General features: G+C 44.6%; 1 protein-coding gene across 1 annotated transcript in view; it reads left to right on the top strand.

Annotated features, from left to right (window-relative positions):
• Nucleotides 1–2,726: 2,726 nt before the first annotated feature.
• Nucleotides 2,727–21,210, top strand: part of LOC140143509 (organic cation transporter protein-like) — a 34,527-nt gene continuing 16,043 nt past the window's right edge. Inside the window, exons 1-2 of the mRNA XM_072165340.1 lie at nt 2,727–2,840; nt 5,324–5,528. Of these exons, the coding sequence (XP_072021441.1) occupies nt 2,727–2,840; nt 5,324–5,528 (319 nt within the window). The remainder of the gene's footprint in view (nt 2,841–5,323; nt 5,529–21,210) is intronic.

Here is a 21,210-nt window from a genome sequence, read left to right as displayed (position 1 = left end):
CAAAGAGGTGGGGGCAAGGCCTGACTGAGGTGGGGGATATTTCAAATCCTGCAAATTCTACGGTATCTCCTGCAAAGGTGAACTTGTCCGGATTTAAGGTTATGCCATTGCGACCACATAAGTCAAGCCAGTGCACCGCCTGGAAGAAGGATTCTTCAATGGTGGATGACCATAACAGGGTGTCGTCCACACACTTGGTGTTGTTGTGGACATCACTCACAATTTCGTCATAACAGCGAGTGTATCCGTCGCCAGAGGCAACATATCCTTGTGGTGCAACACAGTATCTGTAGCGACCCCATGGGGTGATGAAAGTGGTTATAGGTGTTTGTCATCCTTGTGGAGGGGTACACTGTGATAGCCATTCCACGCATCGAACACTGTTTTCTTTGTGTGATGGGGAACAGATCTAGCTTGGATAAAGGGGACTGTGTGTGGTGGGTTTCACGGCTGGCATGTCTGTTCAGGGCTTGAAAGTCAACTGTGCGGCGGGGTTTGTCGCTTCTTTTGGACATATCACCATCCTGTGGCACCATGTGACAGGTTCTCCAATTGGTACAGGCTCAATAACACCAAGTCGGACATCTTGATCCAAACCAGCCTTAACATCTTCCATCCAATGCAGCGGGACAGGGATTGGGGTATGGTAGGCCACAGGCTGGGCTGAGGGATCGACCAGTAGGCGCAGTGGGGGGCCACTCATCATGGGTAGGGGTTGATGTTCACATGTGTTGAATGTGGATGGGGCATAATGGTCAAGAAGGAACTTTTCAAGCTTCTCACGGTTTTCAGTGGTTGCTCCTTCCCCCCCTCTCTCTCTCTCTCTCTCCCTCACACACACACACACTCTCTCTCTGTCTCTCTGTCACACACATGTTTGGGTGTACACTATAATGTTAAGGTTACTTCTATTATCATAGCGAAGAAAAATATTACTTTTCACATTCATTTCATTGTCAAACGATATTTGGCAGCCATTTTGAATTTGGCAGCCATTTTGAAAATGCAAAAATATTCAACCTACTCTATTTATATATGATTTTGAGTGGCAATCAGAGAGAAATAGCTATTCCAAGCTGATATCCATGATCAGTTTGACATTTTCAGGAAAAATTGGGGGCCATTTTGAAAATGGCAGCCATTTTGGAAAATTGGAAAAATTTCAATTGGCCCCGGATCCAGAATGAATCAGTATACACTACAGTACATCTGAGCCAAATTTCATGCTTTTCACCCAATTTGAACAATGCTTTCACCATTCCGCAGTACTACAATTTTTAATCCTAGTTGTACAACCCACAGCAACATTGACATTCAACCCTTTTCGCGCAGAACTGCGGGTGCATGGTGTTTGCCACGAACAATATATGTACACCCCTCATTAATTTAATATTTGAAAGGCCTGCTTAGAAAAAGCCGTTATGGTGTCACGTCACTCAACCAGTACTATATAGTTAAAATTCTTACTGTATTTAAAGCCATTTTTAACATTTCCATAAAAAATAGATTAGTATTTCTTTTCTATAAAATGTTAGGTTTTACTATCAGATATATGTGACCTCTTTTAATTTTGAGCCGGACGACAGAGGTTTAAAGAAAACTGGAATTTACTACCAGCAGCTGCAGTGCATATCGACAATGCGTGTCACTCCGCCGGTTGTGCTACGGCACGGGCCTTTGATGTGTGTGTGTACTATCCCGCACACCATGTACGTACTGTGTTGTGAACATCGTGACTAATGCGTTTTATTCAAAATCTCGAATTTAGACAAAACTATAGTTACCTAAAGTCTTGATTTTTGCTGGGCATGTAATAGTTTAATAAATTTTGACAAAATATTGAGGGCGTCCTCCTCAGCAAATGTTACAATATGGCTTTGATTAATTTTAAGGTAAGTTTTGTACCCTAGCTCATTGGCCCCGGTACGCCCCTGACGACACATTGACCTTGAGTTCGATGAGCGAACGCCATCACCGTGCAATCTAATCGTTACATACGGGAATTCTCACCTAAACCTGCAAAAGCTTTTGCATGCTGCAAATACAAAATTATTCAATGTTGAGTAAAAGGTGACAGCAACAAACTGAGTGGATAAAAGTCAATGTTGATTAAATTGTACTCAAAATTGAGTAAACATTTAATCTGTACTGAGTTCAATTTGACTTATTTTGTTGCCTTGTTTCCTTTTTACTCAACATTGAGTTTTTGTACAATTTGTTTATTTATTATTTAGAGTGTAAAGTATGCTTGTTTTGTTAGCGTCTTTACACTGCAAAAAATATTTTACTCAACACTGAGTAAAAAATTCAAAGCTCAACAGTTGAGTAAAAAATTACTCAACATTGAGTCCATATAGGTCACAACTCAACAAATGAGTAAAAAATTACTCAATGTTGAGTATTTTCTACTCATTTGTTGAGTTGTGACCTATATGAGCTCAATGTTGAGTAATTTATTACTCAACTGTTGAGCTGTGACCTTTTTACTCAGTGTTGAGTAAAATATTTTTTGCAGTGTACCCTGTTTCAATCGACTTTAGCATTGTCAATAATGACTGTATCGAACAGATAAGAGATAAAATAATGAAAATCCTGAATCGAAATACACAAACGTTATCAATTATTAAAGATAATCAAAATTATGAATCGAAAAACACAAACTTGCTTAATCGTTGTCCATGCCGGATCTATATTATTACAATTTTGTTGAATAATTCGATATAAAAATGAAGTTTGATGACATAATTATCGAGTTAGGAGAATTCGGCAGATATCAACGTCGTGCGTATTTTCTGATTGGTTTAGTAGGTATAGCAACGGCTGCCCATATGCTGGCACAGGTGAGTAGTAATATGATATTATAATGTGCTCTGATAGTCGGATTAGTGCTAAAAAGAAACCGGATTACTAAAATTTCTCCAAAATAAGTTGTAAAACTAGGTTGCTTAAATCTGTTACGAGTCGAACTGACTCAAGGCCAAAATCACCTTTTACCCAAATTCACACGAATGCACAACACAAATACACTGTTTGATTAAGCTAACAAAATCTAAGTCTTTAATTGAAACTAAGATATGATTGGTACAATATATGACAACAAATGCACATACTATAAACTGTGAAGAATTATGTTTACATTTTCTTATAATATCAAGCACTGGGAAATCCCAAATATTAATAGCCAATTGCTATTTTCACAAGACATGATGTAATCTTGGGAAATCCCAAGTCTTAATTATAACATTAAACTTTCACATGACATCACTTCCTGAGGGGATTCCCATATGATGTCACTTTCACTCTACACTCTCAGGAGACTTTCCCAAATGTGCAACACACTGAAAAGGGGGCTTCCCAGCTATCCATTCAATTTGCTGAGAGGGCAATTCCTAAAATATCTCATGAAATAGATTTTAATTGTAAACAAAAAATTACTCAGGGCACATCACACATCATATTGGTTGCTGTGACTAAAAAGTTGCCTCACTTTGGCTAAACTGGACATGGTCATCTGAGCGCAACTTTGCACAATTGTATCCAAAATTGAATCAAATTTTGACATTTTCTCCTGTGACACGTGGCCTTATAATTCGACAGTCTGTTCCAATTGCGCGGATATTGTACGTCAATCTCTACTGTACTGTTCGATTGATTTACTTGGCGGTCAAATAGAAGTTCTTGTTGGCAGGAATCGTACAAAGACGCGATACGTGAACGTCAATTTGGTATCAAACAATCGATCGTTTCAAGTATTGAGTTTCAGTATTGGTTTTGGTTTTGGTCATGTGGTTTCCTATTATCCTGTCTTAAGCTCTTGACTGACGTCATTATCGGTATCTTTGTTTGTACCCTTTGTTAGAAACTTAAAATTTGTAGCAAGCAGTTTCGGTTTTCATTTCAGTTTGTTACATAATCGTGTGAACGCATATTCGCTTGGTTTCAAGTTACCTGATCTAAGTATACAAAAGAAATGTTTAAATTTCGCAGTGCAATATTCACAAGCAGAGAAATCGAACATGTCAATCTACATTTAAAACCATGGTTTAGAGAATCCAATAAGTCTAGGCTTATTTCCATGTGAAAAATATAGACCATCGAAATATTTCCACCGAGATAACAAAAGAATAGACACTGGAGTGATATAAACACATCTATTCGTGTGATAACCGCATGCGGGAGGATCGATAGAAAGCTATAAGACTTCCAACATAAAGGCTAGTTGAATTTTATTAAAGTTATATATTACTTAAAAGAAATGAGAGGAGAGAGAGAGAAGAGCGAGGGGAAAGGGAGTGTGTGGGCGAGGTAGGGGAGAGAGAAAGAGGAACAGAGGGTGTATTGCAAGTGGAAAGGGAAGGAGGGGAGAAGAGACCTCGAGAGTGCAATTGGAATAGTGTGTAGGGGAGAGGAGATATCGAGTGTAGGCGATGGGGACAAGGAGACAGTGGGGAGAATTTATAACTCTGTTACTGAGCTAAAAGCGGTTGGTATTTGACCAATGAGATTTCCCAGCGCAACAAAAAGCGATCTTCCTCATTGGGTAAAACCAATCACTATCGCTCAGCTATTATTTAGCTTTAGATGTTATGATTGCAGACAAGTTCTGTCCCACAGTGTCATCGCCCCGATATCTTCATGGTAGAAATCGCCATGGTAGGTTGAATCCACAGCCACGCATGGCCATTTTGTTCCGACCTGTTTAATAGTTTTGAGACTCATAATGAGCCGAGGGACATCCGACTAAGGCTACTGACAATAGCCTGGTAATTGACCTCTCTATGTGTGAGTGAGCATGTATACGCCATGAGGTCAGGCTGCTTTTAGACTCTCTCCACGAGTGAGTGCAGCTAGCCTACGCTGCGCTATAGTTCGGCACATATAAAATCAGAATTTTTGTCAGTTTTTGAGTCCAAGATGCATGGTTCTTTCTCAAGACGTAAGCTAACGACTATCATATCCGTTCAACACATATATTCAAGTACAAGGATCTAAATATGGCTTCTTCAGAATAAAAAAATTACGGGAGATATTCATCATTTTCTACCCCGGTATCCAAAGATTTATCGTCTGAATATCAAATCGTGCATAACACATTCACGTGTATCGATCCCGGGTATTGATTTTAGTATCTCTGCTGTACCAATTAATTATTAGCCAGGCGATGTCGGTGCGTGTCCCTCTTTTTAACCCGATGATTGTTGGGTTCTGAACAAAAGAGAAACGGAAACTTATTACTTGAAACAAGGGAATGTACATGTAGTTTATAGTAAATTATGATATTAAACCTATAATAAACTTCACTCTGTGTGTGATTCACAAACAGGTCTTCCTAGCAGGCGAGTCCGATCATTGGTGCGTTGTACCAGAATTAAAACAAGAGAACTGTAACAAATGGCCAGAATTATCACCAGACGCTTGCAATGCAGCCAAAAAAGACGCCAGTATTCCACTACAAACGGACGACGATATGGAATACACTTATGATAATTGTCTGCGGTATAATATGACGGGAATCCATTTTTATCCAGGTAGGAAATGACAGAATTGTCAATCATTTTGTGCCTTGTCACAAACTGTTTACTTAAGAGAGAAAGACATGATCTTTACTGGGAAATTTAACAATTCAAACGAATTCAAACCTCATTTCGTGGTACGACCCTAACTCTGATCCTGTGCTCTTGATCTCATTTCGTGGTACGACCGTAACTCTGATCCTGTGCTCTTGATCTCATTTCGTGCTACGACCACTAACTCTGACCATGTGCTCTTGATCTCATTTCGTGCTACGACCCTAACTCTGACCATGTGCTCTTGATCTCATTTCGTGGTACGACCCTAACTCTGATCCTGTGCTCTTGATCTCATTTCGTGCTACGACCCTAACTCTGATCCTGTGCTCTTGATCTCATTTCGTGGTACGACCCTAACTCTGATCCTGTGCTTTTGATCTCATTTCATGCTACGACCCTAACTCTGACCATGTGCTCTTGTTCTCATTTCGTGCTACGACCCTAACTCTGACCATGTGCTCTTGATCTCATTTCGTGCTACGACCGTAACTCTGACCATGTGCTTTTGATCTCATTTCGTGCTACGACCGTAACTCTGACAATGTGCTCTTGATCTCATTTCGTGCTACGACCCTAACTCTGACCATGCGCTCTTGATCTCATTTCGTGCTACGACCCTAACTCTGATCCTGTGCTCTTGATCTCATTTCGTGCTACGACCACTAACTCTGACCATGTGCTCTTGATCTCATTTCGTGCTACGACCCTAACTTTGACCATGTGCTTTTGATCTCATTTCGTGGTACGACCGTAACTCTGACCATGTGCTCTTGATCTCATTTCGTGCTACGACCCTAACTCTGACCATGTGCTCTTGATCTCATTTCGTGCTACGACCACTAACACTGACCATGTGCTTTTGATCTCATTTCGTGCTACGACCCTAACTCTGACCATGTGCTTTTGATCTCATTTCGTGCTACGACCCTAACTCTGATCCTGTGCTCTTGATCTCATTTCGTGTTACGACCCTAACTCTGACCATGTGCTTTTGATCTCATTTCATGCTACGACCCTAACTCTGACCATGTGCTCTTGTTCTCATTTCGTGCTACGACCGTAACTCTGACCATGTGCTTTTGATCTCATTTCGTGCTACGACCACTAACTCTGACCATGTGTTCTTGATCTCATTTCGTGCTACGACCCTAACTCTGTCCATGTGCTCTTGATCTCATTTCGTGCTACGACCCTAACTCTGACCATGTGCTCTTGATCTCTTTTCGTGCTACGACCGTAACTCTGACCATGTGCTTTTGATCTCATTTCGTGCTACGACCGTAACTCTGACCATGTGCTCTTGATCTCATTTCGTGCTACGACCCTAACTCTGACCATGTGCTTTTGATCTCATTTCGTGTTACGACCCTAACTCTGATCCTGTGCTCTTGATCTCATTTCGTGTTACGACCCTAACTCTGACCATGTGCTTTTGATCTCATTTCGTGCTACGACCACTAACTCTGACCATGTGCACTTGATCTCATTTCGTGCTACGACCCTAACTCTGATCCTGTGCTCTTGATCTCATTTCGTACTACGACCCTAACTCTGACCATGTGCTCTTGATCTCATTTCGTGCTACGACCCTAACTCTGACCATGTGCTCTTGATCTCATTTCGTGCTACGACCGTAACTCTGACCATGTGCTTTTGATCTCATTTCGTGCTACGACCACTAACTCTGACCATGTGCTCTTGATCTCATTTCGTGTTACGACCCTAACTCTGACCATGTGCTCTTGATCTCATTTCGTGTTACGACCCTAACTCTGACCATGTGCTTTTGATCTCATTTCGTGGTACGACCGTAACTCTGACCATGTGCTCTTGATCTCATTTCGTGCTACGACCCTAACTCTGACCATGTGCTTTTGATCTCATTTCGTGCTACGACCCTAACTCTGACCTTGTGCTTTTGATCTCATTTCGTGCTACGACCACTAACTCTGACCATGTGCTCTTGATCTCATTTCGTGCTACGACCCTAACTCTGACCATGTGCTCTTGATCTCATTTCGTGGTACGACCCTAACTCTGATCCTGTGCTCTTGATCTCATTTCGTGCTACGACCCTAACTCTGACCATGTGCTTTTGATCTCATTTCGTGCTACGACCACTAACTCTGACCATGTGCTCTTGCTCTCATTTCGTGCTACGACCCTAACTCTGACCATGTGCTCTTGATCTCATTTCGTGGTACGACCCTAACTCTGATCCTGTGCTCTTGATCTCATTTCGTGCTACGACCCTAACTCTGACCATGTGCTTTTGATCTCATTTCGTGCTACGACCACTAACTCTGACCATGTGCTCTTGATCTCATTTCGTGCTACGACCCTAACTCTGACCATGTGCTCTTGATCTCATTTCGTGCTACGACCCTAACTCTGACCATGTGCTCTTGATCTCATTTCGTGCTACGACCCTAACTCTGACCATGTGCTTTTGATCTCATTTCGTGCTACGACCCTAACTCTGACCATGTGCTCTTGATCTCATTTCGTGCTACGACCCTAACTCTGACCATGTGCTCTTGATCTCATTTCGTGGTACGACCACTAACTCTGACCATGTGCTCTTGATCTCATTTCGTGCTACGACCCTAACTCTGACCATGTGCTCTTGATCTCATTTCGTGCTACGACCCTAACTCTGACCATGTGCTCTTGATCTCATTTCGTGCTACGACCCTAACTCTGACCATGTGCTTTTGATCTCATTTCGTGCTACGACCCTAACTCTGACCATGTGCTCTTGATCTCATTTCGTGCTACGACCCTAACTCTGACCATGTGCTCTTGATCTCATTTCGTGGTACGACCACTAACTCTGACCATGTGCTTTTGATCTCATTTCGTGCTACGACCACTAACTCTGACCATGTGCTCTTGATCTCATTTCGTGCAACGACCCTAACTCTGACCATGTGCTCTTGATCTCATTTCGTGCTAGGACCCTAACTCTGACCATGTGCTTTTGATCTCATTTCGTGCTACGACCACTAACTCTGACCATGTGCTCTTGTTCTCATTTCGTGCTACGACCCTAACTCTGACTATGTGCTCTTGATCTCATTTCGTGGTACGACCCTAACTCTGATCCTGTGCTCTTGATCTCATTTCGTGCTACGACCCTAACTCTGACCATGTGCTTTTGATCTCATTTCGTGCTACGACCACTAAATCTGACCATGTGCTCTTGATCTCATTTCGTGCTACGACCCTAACTCTGACCATGTGCTCTTGATCTGATTTCGTGCTATGACCCTAACTCTGACCATGTGCTCTTGATCTCATTTCGTGCTACGACCCTAACTCTGACCATGTGCTTTTGATCTCATTTCGTGCTACGACCACTAACTCTGACCATGTGCTCTTGATCTCATTTCGTGCAACGACCCTAACTCTGACCATGTGCTCTTGATCTCATTTCGTGCTAGGACCCTAACTCTGACCATGTGCTTTTGATCTCATTTCGTGCTACGACCACTAAGTCTGACCATGTGCTCTTGATCTCATTTCGTGCTACGACCCTAACTCTGACCATGTGCTCTTGATCTCATTTCGTGGTACGACCCTAACTCTGATCCTGTGCTCTTGATCTCATTTCGTGCTACGACCCTAACTCTGACCATGTGCTTTTGATCTCATTTCGTGCTACGACCACTAACTCTGACCATGTGCTCTTGATCTCATTTCGTGCTACGACCCTAACTCTGACCATGTGCTCTTGATCTCATTTCGTGGTACGACCCTAACTCTGATCCTGTGCTCTTGATCTCATTTCGTGCTACGACCCTAACTCTGACCATGTGCTTTTGATCTCATTTCGTGCTACGACCACTAACTCTGACCATGTGCTCTTGATCTCATTTCGTGCTACGACCCTAACTCTGACCATGTGCTCTTGATCTCATTTCGTGCTACGACCCTAACTCTGACCATGTGCTCTTGATCTCATTTCGTGCTACGACCCTAACTCTGACCATGTGCTTTTGATCTCAATTCGTGCTACGACCCTAACTCTGACCATGTGCTCTTGATCTCATTTCGTGCTACGACCCTAACTCTGACCATGTGCTCTTGATCTCATTTTGTGGTACGACCACTAACTCTGACCATGTGCTATTGATCTCATTTCGTGCTACGACCCTAACTCTGACCATGTGCTCTTGATCTCATTTCGTGGTACGACCCTAACTCTGACCATGTGCTCTTGATCTCATTTCGTGCTACGACCCTAACTCTGACCATGTGCTTTCTTGATCTCATTTCGTGCTACGACCCTAACTCTGACCATGTGCTCTTGATCTCATTTCGTGCTACGTCCCTAACGCTGACCATGTGCTCTTGATCTCCTTTCGTGCTACGACCGTAACTCTGATCCTGTGCTCTTGATCTCATTTCGTGTTACAACCCTAACTCTGATCCTGTGCTCTTGATCTCATTTCGTGCTACGACCCTAACTCTGACCATGTGCTCTTGATCTCATTTCGTGCTACGACCCTAACTCTGACCATGTGCTTTTGATCTCATTTCGTGGTACGACCACTAACTCTGACCATGTGCTCTTGATCTCATTTCGTGCTACGACCCTAACTCTGACCATGTGATCTTGATCTCATTTCGTGGTACGACCCTAACTCTGATCCTGTGCTCTTGATCTCATTTCGTGCTACGACCCTAACTCTGACCATGTGCTCTTGATCTCATTTCGTGCTACGACCCTAACTCTGACCATGTGCTCTTGATCTCATTTCGTGCTACGACCCTAACTCTGACCATGTGCTTTTGATCTCATTTCGTGCTACGATCACTAACTCTGACCATGTGCTCTTGATCTCATTTCGTGCTACGACCCTAACTCTGACCATGTGCTCTTGATCTCATTTCGTGCTACGACCCTAACTCTGACCATGTGCTTTTGATCTCATTTCGTGCTACGACCACTAACTCTGACCATGTGCTCTTGATCTCATTTCGTGCAACGACCCTAACTCTGACCATGTGCTCTTGATCTCATTTCGTGCTAGGACCCTAACTCTGACCATGTGCTTTTGATCTCATTTCGTGCTACGACCACTAACTCTGACCATGTGCTCTTGTTCTCATTTCGTGCTACGACCCTAACTCTGACTATGTGCTCTTGATCTCATTTCGTGGTACGACCCTAACTCTGATCCTGTGCTCTTGATCTCATTTCGTGCTACGACCCTAACTCTGACCATGTGCTTTTGATCTCATTTCGTGCTACGACCACTAAATCTGACCATGTGCTCTTGATCTCATTTCGTGCTACGACCCTAACTCTGACCATGTGCTCTTGATCTGATTTCGTGCTATGACCCTAACTCTGACCATGTGCTCTTGATCTCATTTCGTGCTACGACCCTAACTCTGACCATGTGCTTTTGATCTCATTTCGTGCTACGACCACTAACTCTGACCATGTGCTCTTGATCTCATTTCGTGCAACGACCCTAACTCTGACCATGTGCTCTTGATCTCATTTCGTGCTAGGACCCTAACTCTGACCATGTGCTTTTGATCTCATTTCGTGCTACGACCACTAAGTCTGACCATGTGCTCTTGATCTCATTTCGTGCTACGACCCTAACTCTGACCATGTGCTCTTGATCTCATTTCGTGGTACGACCCTAACTCTGATCCTGTGCTCTTGATCTCATTTCGTGCTACGACCCTAACTCTGACCATGTGCTTTTGATCTCATTTCGTGCTACGACCACTAACTCTGACCATGTGCTCTTGATCTCATTTCGTGCTACGACCCTAACTCTGACCATGTGCTCTTGATCTCATTTCGTGGTACGACCCTAACTCTGATCCTGTGCTCTTGATCTCATTTCGTGCTACGACCCTAACTCTGACCATGTGCTTTTGATCTCATTTCGTGCTACGACCACTAACTCTGACCATGTGCTCTTGATCTCATTTCGTGCTACGACCCTAACTCTGACCATGTGCTCTTGATCTCATTTCGTGCTACGACCCTAACTCTGACCATGTGCTCTTGATCTCATTTCGTGCTACGACCCTAACTCTGACCATGTGCTTTTGATCTCAATTCGTGCTACGACCCTAACTCTGACCATGTGCTCTTGATCTCATTTCGTGCTACGACCCTAACTCTGACCATGTGCTCTTGATCTCATTTTGTGGTACGACCACTAACTCTGACCATGTGCTATTGATCTCATTTCGTGCTACGACCCTAACTCTGACCATGTGCTCTTGATCTCATTTCGTGGTACGACCCTAACTCTGACCATGTGCTCTTGATCTCATTTCGTGCTACGACCCTAACTCTGACCATGTGCTTTCTTGATCTCATTTCGTGCTACGACCCTAACTCTGACCATGTGCTCTTGATCTCATTTCGTGCTACGTCCCTAACGCTGACCATGTGCTCTTGATCTCCTTTCGTGCTACGACCGTAACTCTGATCCTGTGCTCTTGATCTCATTTCGTGTTACAACCCTAACTCTGATCCTGTGCTCTTGATCTCATTTCGTGCTACGACCCTAACTCTGACCATGTGCTCTTGATCTCATTTCGTGCTACGACCCTAACTCTGACCATGTGCTTTTGATCTCATTTCGTGGTACGACCACTAACTCTGACCATGTGCTCTTGATCTCATTTCGTGCTACGACCCTAACTCTGACCATGTGATCTTGATCTCATTTCGTGGTACGACCCTAACTCTGATCCTGTGCTCTTGATCTCATTTCGTGCTACGACCCTAACTCTGACCATGTGCTCTTGATCTCATTTCGTGCTACGACCCTAACTCTGACCATGTGCTCTTGATCTCATTTCGTGCTACGACCCTAACTCTGACCATGTGCTTTTGATCTCATTTCGTGCTACGACCACTAACTCTGACCATGTGCTCTTGATCTCATTTCGTGCTACGACCCTAACTCTGACCATGTGCTCTTGATCTCATTTCGTGCTACGACCCTAACTCTGACCATGTGCTTTTGATCTCATTTCGTGCTACGACCACTAACTCTGACCATGTGCTCTTGATCTCATTTCGTGCAACGACCCTAACTCTGACCATGTGCTCTTGATCTCATTTCGTGCTAGGACCCTAACTCTGACCATGTGCTTTTGATCTCATTTCGTGCTACGACCACTAACTCTGACCATGTGCTCTTGTTCTCATTTCGTGCTACGACCCTAACTCTGACTATGTGCTCTTGATCTCATTTCGTGGTACGACCCTAACTCTGATCCTGTGCTCTTGATCTCATTTCGTGCTACGACCCTAACTCTGACCATGTGCTTTTGATCTCATTTCGTGCTACGACCACTAAATCTGACCATGTGCTCTTGATCTCATTTCGTGCTACGACCCTAACTCTGACCATGTGCTCTTGATCTGATTTCGTGCTATGACCCTAACTCTGACCATGTGCTCTTGATCTCATTTCGTGCTACGACCCTAACTCTGACCATGTGCTTTTGATCTCATTTCGTGCTACGACCACTAACTCTGACCATGTGCTCTTGATCTCATTTCGTGCAACGACCCTAACTCTGACCATGTGCTCTTGATCTCATTTCGTGCTAGGACCCTAACTCTGACCATGTGCTTTTGATCTCATTTCGTGCTACGACCACTAAGTCTGACCATGTGCTCTTGATCTCATTTCGTGCTACGACCCTAACTCTGACCATGTGCTCTTGATCTCATTTCGTGGTACGACCCTAACTCTGATCCTGTGCTCTTGATCTCATTTCGTGCTACGACCCTAACTCTGACCATGTGCTTTTGATCTCATTTCGTGCTACGACCACTAAATCTGACCATGTGCTCTTGATCTCATTTCGTGCTACGACCCTAACTCTGACCATGTGCTCTTGATCTGATTTCGTGCTATGACCCTAACTCTGACCATGTGCTCTTGATCTCATTTCGTGCTACGACCCTAACTCTGACCATGTGCTTTTGATCTCATTTCGTGCTACGACCACTAACTCTGACCATGTGCTCTTGATCTCATTTCGTGCAACGACCCTAACTCTGACCATGTGCTCTTGATCTCATTTCGTGCTAGGACCCTAACTCTGACCATGTGCTTTTGATCTCATTTCGTGCTACGACCACTAAGTCTGACCATGTGCTCTTGATCTCATTTCGTGCTACGACCCTAACTCTGACCATGTGCTCTTGATCTCATTTCGTGGTACGACCCTAACTCTGATCCTGTGCTCTTGATCTCATTTCGTGCTACGACCCTAACTCTGACCATGTGCTTTTGATCTCATTTCGTGCTACGACCACTAACTCTGACCATGTGCTCTTGATCTCATTTCGTGCTACGACCCTAACTCTGACCATGTGCTCTTGATCTCATTTCGTGCTACGACCCTAACTCTGACCATGTGCTCTTGATCTCATTTCGTGCTACGACCCTAACTCTGACCATGTGCTTTTGATCTCATTTCGTGCTACGACCCTAACTCTGACCATGTGCTCTTGATCTCATTTCGTGCTACGACCCTAACTCTGACCATGTGCTCTTGATCTCATTTTGTGGTACGACCACTAACTCTGACCATGTGCTCTTGATCTCATTTCGTGCTACGACCCTAACTCTGACCATGTGCTCTTGATCTCATTTCGTGGTATGACCCTAACTCTGACCATGTGCTCTTGATCTCATTTCGTGCTACGACCCTAACTCTGACCATGTGCTTTTGATCTCATTTCGTGCTACGACCCTAACTCTGACCATGTGCTCTTGATCTCATTTCGTGCTACGTCCCTAACGCTGACCATGTGCTCTTGATCTCCTTTCGTGCTACGACCGTAACTCTGATCCTGTGCTCTTGATCTCATTTCGTGTTACAACCCTAACTCTGATGCTGTGCTCTTGATCTCATTTCGTGCTACGACCCTAACTCTGACCATGTGCTCTTGATCTCATTTCGTGCTACGACCCTAACTCTGACCATGTGCTTTTGATCTCATTTCGTGGTACGACCACTAACTCTGACCATGTGCTCTTGATCTCATTTCGTGCTACGACCCTAACTCTGACCATGTGATCTTGATCTCATTTCGTGGTACGACCCTAACTCTGATCCTGTGCTCTTGATCTCATTTCGTGCTACGACCCTAACTCTGACCATGTGCTTTTGATCTCATTTCGTGCTACGACTACTAACTCTGACCATGTGCTCTTGATCTCATTTCGTGCTACGACCCTAACTCTGACCATGTGCTCTTGATCTCATTTCGTGCTACGACCCTAACTCTGACCATGTGCTCTTGATCTCATTTCGTGCTACGACCCTAACTCTGACCATGTGCTTTTGATCTCATTTCGTGCTACGACCACTAACTCTGACCATGTGCTCTTGATCTCATTTCGTGCTACGACCCTAACTCTGACCATGTGCTCTTGATCTCATTTCGTGGTACGACCCTAACTCTGATCCTGTGCTCTTGATCTCATTTCGTGCTACGACCCTAACTCTGACCATGTGCTTTTGATCTCATTTCGTGCTACGACCACTAACTCTGACCATGTGCTCTTGATCTCATTTCGTGCTACGACCCTAACTCTGACCATGTGCTTTTGATCTCATTTCGTGCTACGACCACTAAGTCTGACCATGTGCTCTTGATCTCATTTCGTGCTATGACCCTAACTCTGACCATGTGCTCTTGATCTCATTTCGTGGTACGACCCTAACTCTGATCCTGTGCTCTTGATCTCATTTCGTGCTACGACCCTAACTCTGACCATGTGCTTTTGATCTCATTTCGTGCTACGACCACTAACTCTGACCATGTGCTCTTGATCTCATTTCGTGCTACGACCCTAACTCTGACCATGTGCTCTTGATCTCATTTCGTGCTACGACCCTAACTCTGACCATGTGCTCTTGATCTCATTTCGTGCTACGACCCTAACTCTGACCATGTGCTTTTGATCTCATTTCGTGCTACGACCCTAACTCTGACCATGTGCTCTTGATCTCATTTCGTGCTACGACCCTAACTCTGACCATGTGCTCTTGATCTCATTTTGTGGTACGACCACTAACTCTGACCATGTGCTCTTGATCTCATTTCGTGCTACGACCCTAACTCTGACCATGTGCTCTTGATCTCATTTCGTGGTACAACCCTAACTCTGACCATGTGCTTTTGATCTCATTTCGTGCTACGACCACTAACTCTGACCATGTGCTCTTGATCTCATTTCGTGCTACGACCCTAACTCTGACCATGTGCTCTTGATCTCATTTCGTGGTACGACCCTAACTCAAATCCTGTGCTCTTGATCTCATTTCGTGCTACGACCCTAACTCTGACCATGTGCTTTTGATCTCATTTCGTGCTACGACCACTAACTCTGACCATGTGCTCTTGATCTCATTTCGTGCTACGACCCTAACTCTGACCATGTGCTTTTGATCTCATTTCGTGGTACGACCACTAACTCTGACCATGTGCTCTTGATCTCATTTCGTGCTACGACCCTAACTCTGACCATGTGATCTTGATCTCATTTCGTGGTACGACCCTAACTCTGATCCTGTGCTCTTGATCTCATTTCGTGCTACGACCCTAACTCTGACCATGTGCTCTTGATCTCATTTCGTGCTACGACCCTAACTCTGACCATGTGCTCTTGATCTCATTTCGTGCTACGACCCTAACTCTGACCATGTGCTTTTGATCTCATTTCGTGCTACGATCACTAACTCTGACCATGTGCTCTTGATCTCATTTCGTGCTACGACCCTAACTCTGACCATGTGCTCTTGATCTCATTTCGTGCTACGACCCTAACTCTGACCATGTGCTTTTGATCTCATTTCGTGCTACGACCACTAACTCTGACCATGTGCTCTTGATCTCATTTCGTGCAACGACCCTAACTCTGACCATGTGCTCTTGATCTCATTTCGTGCTAGGACCCTAACTCTGACCATGTGCTTTTGATCTCATTTCGTGCTACGACCACTAACTCTGACCATGTGCTCTTGTTCTCATTTCGTGCTACGACCCTAACTCTGACTATGTGCTCTTGATCTCATTTCGTGGTACGACCCTAACTCTGATCCTGTGCTCTTGATCTCATTTCGTGCTACGACCCTAACTCTGACCATGTGCTTTTGATCTCATTTCGTGCTACGACCACTAAATCTGACCATGTGCTCTTGATCTCATTTCGTGCTACGACCCTAACTCTGACCATGTGCTCTTGATCTGATTTCGTGCTATGACCCTAACTCTGACCATGTGCTCTTGATCTCATTTCGTGCTACGACCCTAACTCTGACCATGTGCTTTTGATCTCATTTCGTGCTACGACCACTAACTCTGACCATGTGCTCTTGATCTCATTTCGTGCAACGACCCTAACTCTGACCATGTGCTCTTGATCTCATTTCGTGCTAGGACCCTAACTCTGACCATGTGCTTTTGATCTCATTTCGTGCTACGACCACTAAGTCTGACCATGTGCTCTTGATCTCATTTCGTGCTACGACCCTAACTCTGACCATGTGCTCTTGATCTCATTTCGTGGTACGACCCTAACTCTGATCCTGTGCTCTTGATCTCATTTCGTGCTACGACCCTAACTCTGACCATGTGCTTTTGATCTCATTTCGTGCTACGACCACTAACTCTGACCATGTGCTCTTGATCTCATTTCGTGCTACGACCCTAACTCTGACCATGTGCTCTTGATCTCATTTCGTGGTACGACCCTAACTCTGATCCTGTGCTCTTGATCTCATTTCGTGCTACGACCCTAACTCTGACCATGTGCTTTTGATCTCATTTCGTGCTACGACCACTAACTCTGACCATGTGCTCTTGATCTCATTTCGTGCTACGACCCTAACTCTGACCATGTGCTCTTGATCTCATTTCGTGCTACGACCCTAACTCTGACCATGTGCTCTTGATCTCATTTCGTGCTACGACCCTAACTCTGACCATGTGCTTTTGATCTCAATTCGTGCTACGACCCTAACTCTGACCATGTGCTCTTGATCTCATTTCGTGCTACGACCCTAACTCTGACCATGTGCTCTTGATCTCATTTTGTGGTACGACCACTAACTCTGACCATGTGCTATTGATCTCATTTCGTGCTACGACCCTAACTCTGACCATGTGCTCTTGATCTCATTTCGTGGTACGACCCTAACTCTGACCATGTGCTCTTGATCTCATTTCGTGCTACGACCCTAACTCTGACCATGTGCTTTCTTGATCTCATTTCGTGCTACGACCCTAACTCTGACCATGTGCTCTTGATCTCATTTCGTGCTACGTCCCTAACGCTGACCATGTGCTCTTGATCTCCTTTCGTGCTACGACCGTAACTCTGATCCTGTGCTCTTGATCTCATTTCGTGTTACAACCCTAACTCTGATCCTGTGCTCTTGATCTCATTTCGTGCTACGACCCTAACTCTGACCATGTGCTCTTGATCTCATTTCGTGCTACGACCCTAACTCTGACCATGTGCTTTTGATCTCATTTCGTGGTACGACCACTAACTCTGACCATGTGCTCTTGATCTCATTTCGTGCTACGACCCTAACTCTGACCATGTGATCTTGATCTCATTTCGTGGTACGACCCTAACTCTGATCCTGTGCTCTTGATCTCATTTCGTGCTACGACCCTAACTCTGACCATGTGCTCTTGATCTCATTTCGTGCTACGACCCTAACTCTGACCATGTGCTCTTGATCTCATTTCGTGCTACGACCCTAACTCTGACCATGTGCTTTTGATCTCATTTCGTGCTACGACCACTAACTCTGACCATGTGCTCTTGATCTCATTTCGTGCTACGACCCTAACTCTGACCATGTGCTCTTGATCTCATTTCGTGCTACGACCCTAACTCTGACCATGTGCTTTTGATCTCATTTCGTGCTACGACCACTAACTCTGACCATGTGCTCTTGATCTCATTTCGTGCAACGACCCTAACTCTGACCATGTGCTCTTGATCTCATTTCGTGCTAGGACCCTAACTCTGACCATGTGCTTTTGATCTCATTTCGTGCTACGACCACTAACTCTGACCATGTGCTCTTGTTCTCATTTCGTGCTACGACCCTAACTCTGACTATGTGCTCTTGATCTCATTTCGTGGTACGACCCTAACTCTGATCCTGTGCTCTTGATCTCATTTCGTGCTACGACCCTAACTCTGACCATGTGCTTTTGATCTCATTTCGTGCTACGACCACTAAATCTGACCATGTGCTCTTGATCTCATTTCGTGCTACGACCCTAACTCTGACCATGTGCTCTTGATCTGATTTCGTGCTATGACCCTAACTCTGACCATGTGCTCTTGATCTCATTTCGTGCTACGACCCTAACTCTGACCATGTGCTTTTGATCTCATTTCGTGCTACGACCACTAACTCTGACCATGTGCTCTTGATCTCATTTCGTGCAACGACCCTAACTCTGACCATGTGCTCTTGATCTCATTTCGTGCTAGGACCCTAACTCTGACCATGTGCTTTTGATCTCATTTCGTGCTACGACCACTAAGTCTGACCATGTGCTCTTGATCTCATTTCGTGCTACGACCCTAACTCTGACCATGTGCTCTTGATCTCATTTCGTGGTACGACCCTAACTCTGATCCTGTGCTCTTGATCTCATTTCGTGCTACGACCCTAACTCTGACCATGTGCTTTTGATCTCATTTCGTGCTACGACCACTAAATCTGACCATGTGCTCTTGATCTCATTTCGTGCTACGACCCTAACTCTGACCATGTGCTCTTGATCTGATTTCGTGCTATGACCCTAACTCTGACCATGTGCTCTTGATCTCATTTCGTGCTACGACCCTAACTCTGACCATGTGCTTTTGATCTCATTTCGTGCTACGACCACTAACTCTGACCATGTGCTCTTGATCTCATTTCGTGCAACGACCCTAACTCTGACCATGTGCTCTTGATCTCATTTCGTGCTAGGACCCTAACTCTGACCATGTGCTTTTGATCTCATTTCGTGCTACGACCACTAAGTCTGACCATGTGCTCTTGATCTCATTTCGTGCTACGACCCTAACTCTGACCATGTGCTCTTGATCTCATTTCGTGGTACGACCCTAACTCTGATCCTGTGCTCTTGATCTCATTTCGTGCTACGACCCTAACTCTGACCATGTGCTTTTGATCTCATTTCGTGCTACGACCACTAACTCTGACCATGTGCTCTTGATCTCATTTCGTGCTACGACCCTAACTCTGACCATGTGCTCTTGATCTCATTTCGTGCTACGACCCTAACTCTGACCATGTGCTCTTGATCTCATTTCGTGCTACGACCCTAACTCTGACCATGTGCTTTTGATCTCATTTCGTGCTACGACCCTAACTCTGACCATGTGCTCTTGATCTCATTTCGTGCTACGACCCTAACTCTGACCATGTGCTCTTGATCTCATTTTGTGGTACGACCACTAACTCTGACCATGTGCTCTTGATCTCATTTCGTGCTACGACCCTAACTCTGACCATGTGCTCTTGATCTCATTTCGTGGTATGACCCTAACTCTGACCATGTGCTCTTGATCTCATTTCGTGCTACGACCCTGACCATGTGCTTTTGATCTCATTTCGTGCTACGACCCTAACTCTGACCATGTGCTCTTGATCTCATTTCGTGCTACGTCCCTAACGCTGACCATGTGCTCTTGATCTCCTTTCGTGCTACGACCGTAACTCTGATCCTGTGCTCTTGATCTCATTTCGTGTTACAACCCTAACTCTGATGCTGTGCTCTTGATCTCATTTCGTGCTACGACCCTAACTCTGACCATGTGCTCTTGATCTCATTTCGTGCTACGACCCTAACTCTGACCATGTGCTTTTGATCTCATTTCGTGGTACGACCACTAACTCTGACCATGTGCTCTTGATCTCATTTCGTGCTACGACCCTAACTCTGACCATGTGATCTTGATCTCATTTCGTGGTACGACCCTAACTCTGATCCTGTGCTCTTGATCTCATTTCGTGCTACGACCCTAACTCTGACCATGTGCTTTTGATCTCATTTCGTGCTACGACTACTAACTCTGACCATGTGCTCTTGATCTCATTTCGTGCTACGACCCTAACTCTGACCATGTGCTCTTGATCTCATTTCGTGCTACGACCCTAACTCTGACCATGTGCTCTTGATCTCATTTCGTGCTACGACCCTAACTCTGACCATGTGCTTTTGATCTCATTTCGTGCTACGACCACTAACTCTGACCATGTGCTCTTGATCTCATTTCGTGCTACGACCCTAACTCTGACCATGTGCTCTTGATCTCATTTCGTGGTACGACCCTAACTCTGATCCTGTGCTCTTGATCTCATTTCGTGCTACGACCCTAACTCTGACCATGTGCTTTTGATCTCATTTCGTGCTACGACCACTAACTCTGACCATGTGCTCTTGATCTCATTTCGTGCTACGACCCTAACTCTGACCATGTGCTTTTGATCTCATTTCGTGCTACGACCACTAAGTCTGACCATGTGCTCTTGATCTCATTTCGTGCTATGACCCTAACTCTGACCATGTGCTCTTGATCTCATT

The sequence above is a fragment of the Amphiura filiformis genome, unplaced genomic scaffold (assembly GCF_039555335.1).
Source record: "Amphiura filiformis unplaced genomic scaffold, Afil_fr2py scaffold_22, whole genome shotgun sequence".
NCBI lineage: Eukaryota > Metazoa > Echinodermata > Ophiuroidea > Amphilepidida > Amphiuridae > Amphiura > Amphiura filiformis.
Note: the sequence above shows the minus strand (reverse complement) of the source record. Positions and strands in the feature narration are given on the sequence as shown.